We start from the raw sequence: 16467 nt of genomic DNA, 5'->3' as shown, positions 1-16467 counted from the left end.
TTGAGCTTGACATGATTGGTGATTCATATGGTGAAATCTTGTTTTTGGAGATTAGTTGTTGACAACCGTTTATGAGAAGTAGAGTTTGAAAAATGACGCTGCCGCTTGGCTGAGTCTCAAAACCTTTTTCTTTCTTTCTTCTTCGTAGTAGAACATCATTCCCCTGCTTACAATGTACATTAAAATAGCTGCTCTTGCAGAATTTCTTGAATGTCACTGGACAAGTTATCTCTACAGTTTAGCAGCAGGGGTCTACATTTTGAGATGAGATTGAGCTGTTTTGTATTCTTACATGTTTACATGGATGATGGATGCTTTTCAATTGCCCACTGCCCCTCACCAGGCCTCTCTGTCCTGCAAGGCAGAAATGCTTTCTCAGCTCTCTCTTGCACACTGTGTTCCTCCTTAAAAGCCATTACTTCAATTGTCCTTGGTACCAAGAGGGAGCTGCAAAACAGGAAAAGCCTGGGTTTTCCTGGGGCTAATTGTACATTAAGTTAAAGTAAAATGGCCCCAGGAGCCAAAGACATTATGGGGAGTTATATGAGGCTTGGTGGATATATATCCCCCCCCCCGAAGTTCTGGCTTGAATTTAAGAGACAGCTTTTTTCTGATACCCACACATTTTTTCCCAAACACCTGATGCCGATAACATGCAATTCGGTTGTTCAAATTAGAGATGTCAGAAAAATGTGTTTCCACCAATGGCTGCCCTGGTTATTGTGGTCATACTGTTCAATGATGCAATGTGATGATTCATGGTGACAAGCAGAGTATCATTTCATCATGTGGCTGTTTCAGTGTCAAACTAGCCAGTGTTATTACTGTCCTCTCAAAATGAATGCATGTCGATATCCACCAAATTGGTTATTACTCAATATCCTACTTTTTTTCTCTTTGACTGAACAGTGTGATGACACATGTTCAGAGCTGGTTTTATTTCAAGCAAAAGGCTTATTCCTTATTTTCTTATAGCCAACACATCTCCATTTAAAAAAGAGATAGTGTGCTGAAAAAAGGGTCATGTATACCCTTCCTCTGTGCCATATAGAGCTTCAAACTATAAAAAAACAAAACACTAACAGTACTAATGTATGCCATTGCCGATATTATCCAGCGAGAACTACTGAGTTTTAGTGGAATTACAGATTGAAAAGGAAATGTGGTTTTTAATGTTCCTGTACCCCAATTGCAACAAATACAGAAGAAATTAAACCTAAATCTTGAAAAAAGGTTAGGTTGACTGTACTTCTACATCTTTGTTCTACTTGGTTGTTTTACATTTTTTAATATGCTTTGTCATTGATGTTGTGATTTTAGATAGACTTCTCCCTGTGGCCATGTTTTCAATACTTCCAGTCCTGTACTAAAACTGGCATTGCAGTCAGCATGCATTGCCGTGTTGCAAGAACTAGCATCAGTTAATATAAACTAACTTTGTTTTCAATATGTTTCTCTTTTGTGTTTTCAACCACTTTTAAGTTTGTTAAGGAACTGCATAAAAAGACCGATGATTATTTCACGGTTTGTTTGAGGACTCTGAAGGGCAAATTAACTTATTTGAAGTCTTTTGCTCCCCTTAACTCGTTTGTTTAGAGGTCACTCATGCGACTTATGGTGCTTCATCATATCTAATGCAGAGGGGATTTATTGACCATTACAAAAATTCAAAAGATGACCACACTAATCCTTAAAAAGTCACTTAGTTACATTATAGATGCAGCACGGCCATGCATTATTATTCTGTTAAAGTTCTCTCTTTATTGCTTCTCTGACCTATAGAGATTTTAGTGTTTTTTAAGCCTGTTTTGCAAGTTTAATAAGAGCTAAAATTTGAAAACCATTAGCAGTGAAACGCAAAAAAAAAACCTTATTAGACAAAAGCCGCGTGTCTTAAAGATGGAAGAGACTACAAAGATCAATGTATTGACCGGGCTCCATGACAGTCAATACCCCACCTCCATCCTCAGCTCCCCTTAGCCCATAGGTGACCATTGATCAGGGCGAGATGAAGGGTGAATGGACGGATTAGGGTTAGGGATTTCACAGATTGCTGCATTGCCAATTGAGTGTAGCTCTTAAAGACGCCGCGCATAGAGAGAGGCTGCATTATATGGGTCACTGAGGTCATGGTTCACTAACTACACCATTGTAATAATAACAGCTGCTCCAGTGCAGAAAATCTGGACTTCTTTTAACCTTTAAACTTAAGTGTTGGTGGAGAATCGGAACAGTACAGCTGATGTTAACACCGTGGTGATTAGTCAAACTTGTTAACTATTTATATTTGTGTATTATTCATAGACAAGTAATTTGTTTTTGCTCGAAGTCATCATAAGGTTGTGAGAAATGCTCCGTAATAGTATCAGTTCAGACTGTGGGTCGGTATATAACTTCCACAGTGCTCATGAAATGTATTTGTAGAGATTCTGGGTAAGTGTAACATTCTATGAGGTACATTCTTTAAACGTTTAATAATGTTCTGTCTGTTGTTGTTTAAACACAAATAATGCATACCGCTGAGTCATTTTGCCCCATTTAAGTCTTTTTCTATGAACAATTAAGGATCATTCAACACTTAAATGTGATTGGCCTTTGAATGCGGTTGACCAGAGTCACCCTTTAAGGTGTCCAAGCTACAGTAAAATGTTTAATGCTTTGCCGTCACTTTTGAGTTGGGATTACCAAAGAGCCCTTGGAGAGCACTGAGGAGATCGACTGGTTTCTTTCTACTGTAAGCAAACTGTAACTCTCCGTCAGGGTGGAGCTGAGTGTCAGCCACAGGGGAGCGTATTCCTCAATGAAGCTTTGAGGCACATATTAAAGATCGTTGTTGATGATGTCCTAGGCTTTAGTAGCTCAAAAGTCAGAGTTTGAACATATCACGGTTAAGGATGAACTTGTTGGGACCGTTTGGTGGCCCACTAAGTGGAAAAACCTGGTGTCACAATACTAATTAACCTGTTCTCTTGATTTTTTGCCTTTGCTAAGCCTTCATTACGTGAATCAGCCAACAGTTTTAAATAAATGTTCCAACAAAAAGTAAGCTCACTGCATTGAGTTGAGTGAATTAAACCAAAACCATCAGAGCTATATCCCCCTTTTCACATGTTCTGCTCTCTTGGTGCTGTGACAGAATATTCTTCAGTATTTCCATCAAATACCTGTTTTTTAATTTCATGCTTCGTGAAAGCCTCTATAATCAAAAGAGATTTTTTATTTGCTTTACATCTAGGTATTTTGTCACCAATCAATATAAAAACTAGAATTGCGCACTTTTGACATGGCCAATGGTGCATTCACATGCTCCTCTGATTATCCTATTTCCCAAGATGGGAAGTGGCTCTTCCGACGTCGTATCCGTGAGCTTTAAGTCGTAATGTTGAGACTACATGGATGCTACAAAGGAGATGTACTTTAAGGGACTTTAGGTAAAATCATTTTTCTGATTATTCCAATACCACATAATTCTTTTGACGAACTTAAGCAAAAACATAACCTCTTTGGTGGAAGCAATAACTAAACAACGTCCTCATAGTTTCTGATATTAACAAGAATTAACAAATCAACAAAAAGTTAAATATACAATCTTCAACTATAGTGCCTTGATATTTGTCAGTAATGGCGCTTTTCCACTGCAGCACGTAGCACGGTTTAAGCGGGCCGGCTACTTTTTCAACTTTTTTTCTGGCCCTCCAAAATCGAGGTTCTTCCGGGCCAACAACCGGGCTGAGTATGCTAAACTAGAGAGAGAATCGCTGGCGTTAATCACGGCAGCATTTAGCTGTATCTGCCGGTAGAATTCTGAGCAGGCACAAGCGCCCCTTCCTCTTTTTTCTTTTTCAAGCTAAGGACCCCTCTTTCTCCTCGTTCTCTAACAGGGCCTGAAACAGAAGGATATGAGGGATTTCTAAAATGCATGATCTGTTTGGTATTTTGAGCAAAACACATCATGTTTTTTATATATTTGTATACATCTGAGACTCATAATATATGCCTAAAAAATAGCATAATAGGAGACCTTTTAAGGAAATCTGCCAGATAACAGTCAATATCAAAGTAAAAGCAGTCTTTTATAAAGTCCAACCAACTGTCTCTGAAGCTTATGGGCAGAGTTGTGGCTGCCTAGGTCCAGACCTTTCAATCCACCCACTCCAAAGAGATGACTGATTAACAAAGGAACCAGAGTGTAACAGTTCTGTCTGATATCCGACGAGTAAGAAAGCACAGATACAGTAGTGGCACAAAACATCTCTAAAATTGCATTTTCCCACGAGAATTTCCGACTCCAGCATTATTGAATCTTTTGCTTCATTAGCTGGCAATCCGAATAACCACAATGAAAGAAATGATAGAAAACCAAACGTTTGCAAATAGTAAGCCTCACTGACCCTGAAAGGTTTTAAAACCAAAAATGTGGAGTTCTTTATAGGCAACGATTTGAAGTTCACAGAATCAATCCACAGAAGTAGTTTGTTTCCGGACTTAATATTTTGCCCCCAATTGAAAGCATTTTATCAGCTGGAAATGCATTGTCACAAAGTTGAAAATAGGTGCTGTTTTTCTGAGAAAACTCATGAAAAGTGTTTATAGAATAATGGTTCTCACAGCAACTAAACATGATGATCTTATGGAATATGATATTAAACTACGGATATATTAAAATCATTGTATTATTTAGTTATGGTTTTTGAATGCAGAAATGTAAATTTTTTTACTATTATCACTTTTACATAAAGAATCAAGCGAGTTGTATTTTCCAGTTAAAGTCTAACACAGAAAATATATTCCCAGAGACATTTCACTGATGGGCCTCTAAAGACATTCTAATATATTTATTTACAAAATACGAGTAGGCAAATCTAAGTACATATTTGATGTTAACATATGATACAGTGCAAGGTCTGATCCATTGCTGTGAGAAAGTCATAATAAATATATTGAGGTTAGCAATGCATTTGAGATTGGTTTGCTGGTGAGGCCATAGGATGTTATTAACCAAAGGTTCCATGATGCCATTTTAGTGAAAGATTATCTAAATTACGACCTCTCGCCCGGGGGAGAACCCTGCTTCTTCTGCAAATAAATAAAACGGGATGACTTCCCTCTTAGAAATGTGCATTTAGTACAATCCGAAACCACTGATCTGATCATTAAATTGGGTTATTTTAGCGCAAGCGGCTATTTCCACAGTACTGTGTCATATATCATATCCTCTTCCCCTCCAAACTCATATTACCAGTGTCTGCCATGTCTTGGCAGCTCTGCGTAAGCTCACTGTCTGACAGCCCCGCACTGCAAACTCTGACGCGGAGACATTCATCAGGGTCGGGGAAATATTGTTTGACTAACAATAATAGTGTTTTTATTGATTTCCTGTTGCTGTGAGTTGCTGCTTATACAGTAAGAAGCAGCACTCAATGAACACAGAGCCACCACATGCACACAAACGTAAATTCACACACACACACATTATAGAGCTTATAGCTCTGCAGTCTTCATTCTCTGCACTGATAAAATATGGCAGAGCTCAGGTAAAAGCGCTGCTGACTGAATCTTTGATAGTTCTGAATTATCTCTAGGTTTAATCCTAAGTAATATCTGATGGAAGCATCTACCTGGATGTGCTGAATTGGATGAATTAGAGGAAGTGAATTATCTGCATTTTTCGGTGTCCTGGGGTGCATTTAAGTAGAATGTGATGAGTAAGACGTTGTTGCAGTGCAGCATTACGGGAAAACTACAGTTGTGAGCGTGCAAACCTACCTTATCCATTACATGATACACATACACACTGAGGAACGTTGTGCTCTTGAAGTTGTTTTTTAAAATATTTCCTTACCATTGTAAAGTTAGATTAATATTGGTCTTCTTTAAAAAAAATAGAAGAGACAATATAATTCAGACCTCAAATGTATTATTTTACATTTGGAATTGTACAAGCCCCTAAAGAAGAACTAAATGGTTAAACATGTGATTTCATGTTTCTGCAGTGTTGCATGAAGGGAGAATACTGTTGGACTTTGGGGTCAAGTGACCCCTGATCGTTTGAACACATCTGTGTAATGCGGGACCAAATGTTGAGTTTATCCTTTTTTTCTTTTGACCCTCTGCAGTCTTCTTGTCGGTGAGATTGAAGAAGTTTAATCTGTGGTTTGTGGTCAATAGTATTTTTATTTTGAAGAGCTTTGCTAAACTAACATGTTGCTTGTATGTTCCAGCAGTATTGTGCGTTTAACACTGTAACAGAGAATGGTTTCTATTTAAACCTAAACACATTATGATGCGAAACTTCCAGTGTCTTTAACCAATTATTTCTTCTCCCCAATTGAACTGGTACTCAGATGTGTCTTTGTCTCTTTTTGTCCTTTCCATTGTCAGTCTGGTTGAACCATTGCAAAGCATTTTGTTCCCCATGTACAGAACAAGCCCTTCCTACAGAATAACATCGATTTATAACAAGGAGGACCTTTACAAACTAAAACCATGAAATATTAAATACTACTCTCAACATTTGTGGTTTGAAATAAAAAATTGTTGAGATGTTAAAGATATGCTTATATGTTTTATTCAGTTTATTTGTCCTCATACAAACTCTTTATTCGATTCCTCTTTGTGTTACACACAGGCATCCTGAGGTCCATTCCCAACAGCACCGTCCACTGGAGATCTTTTTCTTGTGATAGAGTTCAGTTTCACAACAGATTGCATTTCATCAGATTCACTCAAGGTCAGCCCATGTTTGTGTCTCAATGTGAAATAGTTTGTTCCTTAATTACATTAGTTTGAAATGGTCCCTTCAATTGCAATTTGATAAATTTTTTCTGTCTCGATTTAAGCCTTGTAACACTGTAATGTGCTTTTTCTACAATTTATCAGAGGTGGGGACTCGAGTCACATGACTTGACTTGAGTCAGACTCGAGTAGCATATTTTTGGACTTGAGACTTGCTTGACTAACATTGATTAAAGACTTGACTTGACTTTGACTTGGTATTCATGACTTGAGACTTGACTTAAGCTTGAGACAGATGACTTGACTTTTTAAAATAAAATATTTGCGTTTGTTTTTGTAGTGAGATATTACGTTTAGTTTTTTCGAAATGTGATTGGGTGATTATAGCGCCATGCGCGCAAACCTGGCAACCCACTAGAAGGCAGGAGTCTCAGTTAACATGGCAGCGGCTAGCTTTACTCCAAAAATAGTCAAGTTTGGATTCAAGGATTATGCAGGGTCTGCAGCATAAAGATCAGTGACACGACCACCACAACATCCAACTTCATTCGTCACTACAAAGAACCCACAGAGAAAGGTACGTGCATGTGTTGTGTTAGCTAGAAAGCTAACGTTAAGTTTAAGCTACGTTAGACTTGGTTTCAAATCGATTAAGCATTGCAAAGAGAAGCCAAAACGGTAAAGAGAGAGAGAGAGAGAGAGATGCCTCGTTTATTTCCCCTGTGTTATTATCAGAAGTTACTGTAAACATTTGAATAATGTAGTTCATCTACTTTTAGTAGTTTGTTTAAATGTTTTAATTATGTTGTTTTTGTTTGTAGAAGTGCATCATTCCTTGATTTATTGTAAAATGAATCTGAACTTTTTGATCTGTTATGATGATAAGCTGAAGCTTAAAAAGCTAAAAATTAACCAAATGAAGTGAGTTTTAAATCGTCCTTAGTTTATAAGGAAATTATGAAGAGGAACAAATTAAATGATTTGAAAATTATATCTATGTAGGTGCTGACGCTGTTGGCGGTTCTAGTGTTAACAACAATTTAAATTAAATATGTGTAATGGAAAATGCCATATGATTTTCTTACCTGGAATTCTGCCTTTTTGAACAGACTTTTTGATTGAGTCCTACAGTAGCTATATTGTCTGCAGTTCTAGGGTTAATATTAATCTAATATGATTGTCATCGGTCTAAATTAGATTTCAAATGATTAACTGTGTATGTAATGAAGATCATAGTAAGTGTGGGTTGAATCCATTTTCATAACCAGTCTTTTAACTGATTTTAAATGCGGAAACTGGGCTTATTCATCAGAATTTCGTATGACTTGACTTGCTTGACTCTCACCACAGTGACTTGGGACTCGCTTGATACTTGTAGGTCAAGACTTGAGACTTGCTCATGACTTGCACATGTAGGACTAACGGTACGTCCACACAGCAGCTTCAGAAGAATCTTCCACCGCTTCCACCGCTTCTCTGCCCATTGACTTTGAATGGGGATGACGTCACTTTGCCTCGCTTTTTGCCGAACTGCATTGTGGGGGAGCGAAGCGAAGGTTTCCAGGATTTCCAGGATTCAAAAGTTGAGCAATGTTCAACTTTTGAAGCTGAGCTGGAAGCGCCAGCCAATCAAACACGTTTATGCAAATCTGACAGTAGAAGCGCTAGCCAATCAAACCGTGTGTAAGCAGGGAGAACCAGACCGCAGTTCATTTCCTCATATTCCAAACGAGAAATTACTGTAGCAAATCACCCGGTTCTTTACGACTAGAACTATTTACGGGATACAAACCGGAGGAACCAGGCATGGAGGGAGGTGGCAGAGACAGTGGGTGAAACTGGTAGGTTTTTGCCTGTTTGGGGAGTTTATATATATATATATATTGCTCGCATAAAATCCGCGGGGTTTTTTGCTTTGTATGTCGGGGGCGGGAGATTTTCAAAAATCTTGAAAATCTTGGAGCTGGGCGTGTCTGACAGCTTGGAGATTTTTTGCGAGCAATGCGGCCAACAACCAATCACATGAATCTCCCGCCCCCGACATACAAAGCAAAAAACCCCGGGGATTTTATGCGAGCAATATATATATATATAAACTCCCCAAACAGGCGAAAACCTACCAGTTTCACCCACTGTCTCTGCCACCTCCCTCCATGCCTGGTTCCTCCGGTTTGTATCCCGTTAATAGTTCTGGTCGTAAAGAACCGGGTGATTTGCTACCATAATTTCTCGTTTGGAATATGAGGAAATGAGCTGCGGTCTGGTTCTCCCTGCTTACACGCGGTTTGATTGGCTAGCGCTTCTACTGTTAGATTTGCATAAACGTGTTTGATTGGCTGGCGCTTCCAGCTCAGCTTCAAAAGTTGAACATTGCTCAACTTTGGAATCCTGGAAATCCTGGACATCCTGGAAATCTTCGCTTCGCTCCCCCACAATGCAGTTCGGCGAAAAGCGAGGCAAAGTGACGTCATCCCCATTCAAAGTCAATGGGCAGAGAAGCGGTGGAAGATTATTCTGAAGCTGCTGTGTGGACGTACCACCCACCTCTGCAATTTACTAATGTTTTTAATGTCTTTTGATACTTTTAGACTTATTTGATTTTATTGTGTTAACATGTGCTTGCCTCTTGATTTACTATGTTAGTCTAATAAAGGGGCCTTATTTCGTTTTTGGGACTTTCCCCTCTCCTGTATTGTGTTATAGGTCAATGTGCATGTGAATGGTCTACAAACGCTGAAATCCCTCCATTGGACTCCTTTGTTCACTTTCCTAACATAGTGACATCCAGGGTTGGGAGGGTTACTTTGTAAATGTAATCAGTTACTGATTACTGAATACATGGCTCTGAAAGTAATCCGAATACAGTTACAGTTACGTGTCTTAAAAAAGTAACGTAATCAGATTACTTTTAGATTACTTTTGGATTACTTTCTTTTTCCATCACAGATGGGTATGTTTTGGTGAACGGGAGACACAAAAAGCAAAAGGAAACTGAACGTGTTTTTACCGTTTTAATGGCTTATCAAGAGCACAACTGAAACATCACATCTGAAACGATGTAACAACATAATACACGTTTTGGGAATGCAGCTTGGGATGTGAGGAGTGAGGGACACGGCTTAGAACGGGCGTGTCGCCTTCTGTCCTGCCAGTGTTGGCAGGACATTAATTAAAATGTCGAACTCGGACTTCATTTTAAGGACATTTCGGCCAGGGGTGTAGAACTACATTTGTTTAACACCGGATCGGCAAAACAGGAGAGTGTGTGCACCAGTCTGCCTTGATCTATGAATTCATGTCTGGGACACTCACAGTATCTGCTGCCCGCAGCTGTTTTATAGAAGGAACACCTGCTTCACTTCATGACATCTCTGCAGCGCCAGGAGGCAGCGGGAGGGTTAACTCAGCCTCTGAGAAGACGAGCGTGCCGCGCAGTGCCTTTCACGCACCGCCTTCACTGTGTATACCTTCAGAAATAATCATTAGTAAGGCTAAAGAGCGACCGCAGGCTGATGTGTGTTAACCACACACACCTATATATATACACACACACACGCGATTTAAACGCAGACTTTTGTTCCTCCATGTTTCGTTATTATTGTTCCACTGAGCGGACCCGTGATTTTTTTTCAAATGCTTTTTTGGTCCATCTGTGGCGGTACACGTTTTGCTGTACCTTTAGTAATGAATATTAAATGTTGTGAGGAAATCTTTCCACCAATAATTCCAATAAGTAATCCAAAATGTATTCACTTCAGGTTTCCGAAAGTAACTGTAATCAGATTACTCGTTTTTCAAATGTAACGCGAGCTGAATACAGTTACTTGATTTTTGTATTCTGATTACGTAACGCCGTTACATGTATTCCGTTACAACCCAACCCTGGTGACATCACTGTCACACGCACTTCTATTGGCTAGCGCTCCAACTAATTGTACGTGATAGTCTAAGGGGCGAGACATCTCTAAGTGGCTAACCAATCAGAGCAGACTGAGCTCTGGGACAGAGGGTGAAAAGAGGTGCTGCAGCCAGGCAGTATGGACAAAATAAAGAGCTTTTATTTAGGTTCTGCTTCTGATACTAAATTGTTTTAAAAGTGTTTTACAGTCCCCTCCAGTGTGGGATTTTTTTTGGAAAAATGTTCTTATTATACATCCATGGCCATGACTTGTATACCTCACAGCGGGCGGAACTTGTCATAAAGTCCGCGAAAATAAAGCCCACCCATTTAGAGGGAAGATATGATTGGTCAATTGTACTGTCATTTGACATTACTCTCTCGTTGAGTTACTATAGCGGGCCCTCTGTGAATGTACAGAGGGACCAACAAGCTCTCCCGTCTTCACAGAACTCGCAGAGACGGCATTTAACCCTTCACATTCCAACAGAAACTGAACAGGCAGATTCGAAGGATTTATTTCTTTGGAAATATTATTTTAAATACAATTAAATCAAGTTATTTTGGTAAAACTAATGAAAAATGTATATATAATTATTATTTTTTTAAATGAAAAAAAAAAAAAAATTGTTTTCAAATATTATGTTTTAGAATATTGTAGAAGGCCCTGACGGCTCGCCACTGCTCCTGCTAGGCTAAAGGTGGCTAATGGTCGTCGTGATGACGTTTAGTAGTCTCATTTAGTGACTTGTAAGCAACTGCTGTTTTAAGACCACATGAAAAAGTACGACATTCACCAACTGGGTTGTAGAACAAAACGTAAAAATAAACTTTTTACTCCACTACATTTATCTGACATTTAATTTAATTTACAGATTCAGATTATCTGCTTGTACAAAATATTTCAAAAAAGTAATAAGTTAGCCTCTTATTTTTGGTGTGCCAGGTAATTAAATTAGCACCACATTAACTAGCTGTGATGAACACATTAATGCATCCATAATTATTATTATTCACTTTTTATTCTAAAAGTATCTTTCTATGGCAATACTTTAGACTTTTACTTGTAATATAGTTTGTTTACAATGTAGTATTGCTTCCATTACTAAAATATAATATCGGAATACTTTTTCAACCATTGTTAAAATGGCTGTCAACTCAATTTCTTTTGGACTGAGAATTTTTTTTTCATTTCTATGGAGAGATTGGACACACGGAGATGTCCCTCTTGGATTTTCTTTTTGATTAGTATTCTCTGCAGTGCATGCGTGCCCTGCTATTTTCTTTTGCATTTAATAATAGAGGTTTCAACTTTCACAGCGCTCGTTTCTCCTGACATGCATTCAGCCTTCCGCCTTTTGCTCTGAAGAAAATAACAGTGGATCGCCCCAAGCAGAAGTTTCATTGCCTTGTGAATCAGTTCACATTTCAGATTCACATATCTCCATATTTACACCCTGGTTGCCTTCTGCCTGCTGCACTTTGTGTGTTGACATTTCTCCCTGACAATAGCATGGTCTGCTGGTGCTGTTTAATGTCTTATTTATTGCAAATGAGGTTTTTTGCTACACGTTCATCTTTTTTGTTAAAACATTTGCTGAGAGAGATGTGAATATTTTGTTTTTGTTAGGCAAGTTCGGGATTGTAAGACACAAATAATTGAGATGTCACTTAATTTAACTTAAATTAGATTTTTAAAGGAAACACAAACTTTAATCAAAGATATCCCTTTGTGTTTTTTGTGGATGTAAAGATGATACAGGTGAATATAGTTTACATTTAACTAATAGATATCACTGAGAAATGTAAGCTAAGACCTTTTTTTCCCCCTTAAACTGTGGGTTTTCTCTGGAAGTTTTTCCTTGTACGATGTGAGGGTCTAAGGAAGGGTGTCATTTTTCTCATACTGATATTCTGAACAATCTGTGCCGTTGTATTTGCTGTAAAGTGTCTCTACTGTAGGCTATTTTTATTTTATGTACAGCACTTTGGCTCCACCAAAAATCGTTTATAAATGTGCTATATAAATAAAACTTGAGTTGATTTGATAAGCTAAGACTATAATATTATGTTTTACATGTCTTATGAAATGATATGTATAAATATGCAAATAGGGCAATATCTATTGCTAGGGTTTTGTCAATTAAGGAGAAATCTACAGACACACATTTAGTCAAATAAACCACTTTATGGGATTTTTGGATGTTGTTTTTCCACCTGTCTGAAAGAACACTGCAAGGAAAGCAAAATAGCCCAAACTTAAGATGGACCAATGCATGAAAAGTAATGTTTTTGCCTTTATTGGTTTGCCTTACAGAGCAAGTATTCCTCAAAAGAAGCACTATGATGTAGCTTGTAAAAATGTTGCATTTTATTGGTTGATAAAAGATGTTATTAAATGAGATACAAAAAAAACACGTTACTATTGAACAATCAACCGAGGTGTTGTTAGTGTTGAGACATAGAACACATTAATATTTCCCGACCTTATTGATCAATCATACCTGGGAGGGCGGGCTCTCAGTTAAGTTGGATTTTGATAGGAGTTCAAGTGTTTCGATCCAAACTCTCTGTAAATACTTTAAAGCTGCAAAAAGATTGAATGAAAGTTCACCTCAGCATCTGCACCACCTGCTGCTGTTTGATTCTCAGCTTAGAGAGATTCAACATCATACCTACAGCTGCGTAACCCGAAGCAGCCAAATGGGGTGCAACCTATAAGCCAACCTTCAGTTAAAGAATCATTCATTATTAGATTGTAAGCACTAAAGCATCAATGTGTGTGTAAGATTTCACTAGTACTGTAGATATAATAGAGTAAAACAACATATTTTGCTTAGTATAAAGAAGCATAAATGAAAAATAATGTAAAGTACCAGAACCTCAAAATTGTACTTAGGTACAGTACTTGAGTAAATATACTTAAAATGTACTTATAACATTTCTCCACTGTTAATAGTATCCTGGTAATCCCTGGAGACATCGGCAGGGCTGATGGCCCCAGCCTAACTCATGAAATAGATCTTGTAGCTTGTTGTTTCTCTCCTGAAGGTAACTGATGCAGAGCACCTGGATGCTGCGCTCCAGGGGACAATACAAGCCCCACTTCAGAGTGTCTCTCTTAGTTTCTCTCCTAGACTCCTTCCTGCCAGCAGCTACACATTTTGGCCTTTGTTTTGCTTTATATTACAATAAATGTTTTAAGAACTATTGCTTCATCCCACTGTTTTTTGTCATGGCCTAGAATCGGAGTTATGACACGACACTGCATGCTTTTAAAAGGTCAAATCTAACCGTCTCTCTCTGCTTCCCCTAGCACGGAGGGAGGAGGACAATGGGGGTCGGTGGTGTTCCCCCCCAGGCCCTGCTGTGGCTCTTCCTGATCAGCTTCATCTCTCTGGCGACGCCCCTCAACCCGGACGACCCCAATGTGTGCAGCCACTGGGAGAGGTCAGTCCCCCCCCCCCATATAGATTACTCTCCAATATTCATAAACGCTGCTCAAAACTGCCGCAGCGAGCTAATGGACTCCCTGCCACAAATCAGGGACCGAGCGTTTGCCATTAAGCAAAAGGGAAAAGGTTTACTCCTGGGGACACGGCAAGGCCGTAAATTCAGAGCCATGCTAATGTGACTGCTTGAGTGGTCTCGCCACTCAGTGCAACACTGAGTAAAAAGCACAATGTCATTACTGATGAGAGCTACAGAGTGCATGTGCTGTGATCGATAATCTCAGTGTTATCAGCGGGAATTGTGGAAATGGATATTACCTCTATTACAGTTTTCCCTTTTCGCCAAAGGTTAGACTCAGTAACCTTTATTCAACACCTGGGTCAGCTACAGTAGGTACTGTATTGTTCCAGGTAAACAAAATTAGCCCCTGAAGAGACAATATCAGAAATCAAAAATGTAGTTCTGTTCAGATTCTTTAAAAATGTGTGTTTTTGAGGGTAACTGGAAAAGAAAAACATGAATTGGAAGTGCAACAGGCTTCTTGTTAATGTATTATTCACGAGTATTCAAAATTAGGGATTCAATTCTGCATGTGTCTTTTAGCGATGGTTTTCAGGCACCCCGGTAATGTGTGTTTGATTTGTCCTATCCCTCCAGCTATGCAGTGACTGTGCAGGAGTCGTACGCCCATCCATTCGACCAGGTCTACTACACCCGCTGCACCGACATCCTCAACTGGTTCAAATGCACCAGACACAGGTATGGACTCAGACAGCTACTCATGGTAGCTGCAGAGGGCACTGTTGCAGCAACAAGTGATTATTATCACTATCATCTAATTCTTTAATTAACCAATTCATGAATTTAGTTTAGAAATTGCATGAAATTGAAAAGCCATAGGTGACGCCCTTACATTGCTAATTTAGTTTGACAAACAGTTCAAATATACATTCATTTCAATTGACTGTAATATTGAAATCAAGAATAGCTTTTTTACTCGATAAATGTAAAAAAAACTTGTTAATTCCACAACTTCGACAATCTTTCTGCAGATTACAGTTAATGGCTTTTAGACCTAATTAAAATACAAAATGTATGTATGCATTTCATTTGAAAGCAGAGCTTTGACTTTCTTCCGATACATACTCTTGATATAAGGCACAATAGCACATTTTAACTACATGGGCAAAATAATTCAGAATAGCAATATTATAGAGATCTATAAAAGATTTCTGTAAAATGTATCTTCAACTTTGTGTATGGAGTTGGAGGGAGGGTCATAATACAAGATCCCTCCACTTCTCGTTGGGCTCAATGATCGCCCTGTGCGGGGTACATTTTTCAATGATGACCGCTTCGCTGCACATTATCCCGCTTTTACACAGCTACTTACTAGATAAACTATCGAATTGACTTCCATTATTAACGGGGACCTATCATGCGAAATGCACTTTGTGATGTCTTTTATAGAAATATGTGTCCCCGGTGCATCGGGGAACTCACGCAGCGTCAGAAAATAAAATCCCTCTCTCTTTTCCTCCGTACCCAAATCTTTTAAAAACGGGTGTACAACGAGCGGATACAGATTTCCATCCGAACTGACGTCGGCGGACCCACAGAAACAATGCCTGACATGTTTTGGATGTAATCTTGTCTTTGTTTACATTAGCAAGCCTCGCTAACACTCAGAGCTAACCTGTACTGAGGAGCACATGTGTTTTTAAAAAGCAGGAAATAGAAAAAGAACTCACCTTGTGATAAACCTGCAAGAGAAAAAGCATTTGAGCTCCATACTATTTCATAAATAATCCTTGACGTGATTTAAACAGGATGGCGTTTTATCACAACCGAATTTAACTTTATCTCCGGTAGATTTCTGATCAGGCATTAGCTCCGCCTCCTCTTATTCATTTTTTTCAAGCTAAGGACCCAAAATCTGTGTTTCTCTAACAGGGCTTCAAAAGAGGGGTTTGAGCAGTATGAGGCATGGCTACAACGAGTGAACTGTTTGGTATTTTGAAAAAAAAACTTCACAGACATGTTTTATATAGGTATGGCCCTACAATATATTTTTGAAATATAGCATGATAGGTCCACTTTAAATAGTTGTATAGACCTAAAAAATATCTTATTGCTTCCGTTCACCAATGGCTGGCAACAGCAACGTAACTTAAAACGTCGGTAGCACTGATTTTCTATAACTGTCCAAGTCTGTTCTGAGTTTCTTTTCCAAGAACATGTTCTAAACAATGCCAGAGCCCGTACCGTACCGTGGTCCTGTTAGTGTGTTCCTGTCTGCCTTCTTCTGCTTAATTATCTGACGCCCAACACTCTGTCTTTTAACCTCTTTCCTTCTCTCCCTTGATCCTCCTTAGCAACGG

At 38.8% G+C, this 16467-nt stretch overlaps 1 protein-coding gene across 1 annotated transcript in view; it reads left to right on the top strand.

Moving 5' to 3' along the window:
- Positions 1-16467, top strand: part of LOC117461155 (multiple epidermal growth factor-like domains protein 11) — a 147348-nt gene that overhangs the window by 9612 nt on the left and 121269 nt on the right. Inside the window, exons 2-3 of the mRNA XM_034102917.1 lie at positions 13950-14083; positions 14744-14845. Of these exons, the coding sequence (XP_033958808.1) occupies positions 13968-14083; positions 14744-14845 (218 nt within the window). The 5' untranslated portion in view covers positions 13950-13967. The remainder of the gene's footprint in view (positions 1-13949; positions 14084-14743; positions 14846-16467) is intronic.

The sequence above is a fragment of the Pseudochaenichthys georgianus genome, chromosome 3, assembly GCF_902827115.2.
Source record: "Pseudochaenichthys georgianus chromosome 3, fPseGeo1.2, whole genome shotgun sequence".
Classification (NCBI taxonomy): Eukaryota; Metazoa; Chordata; class Actinopteri; order Perciformes; family Channichthyidae; genus Pseudochaenichthys; species Pseudochaenichthys georgianus.
This window is presented reverse-complemented; position numbering and strand designations above follow the sequence as displayed.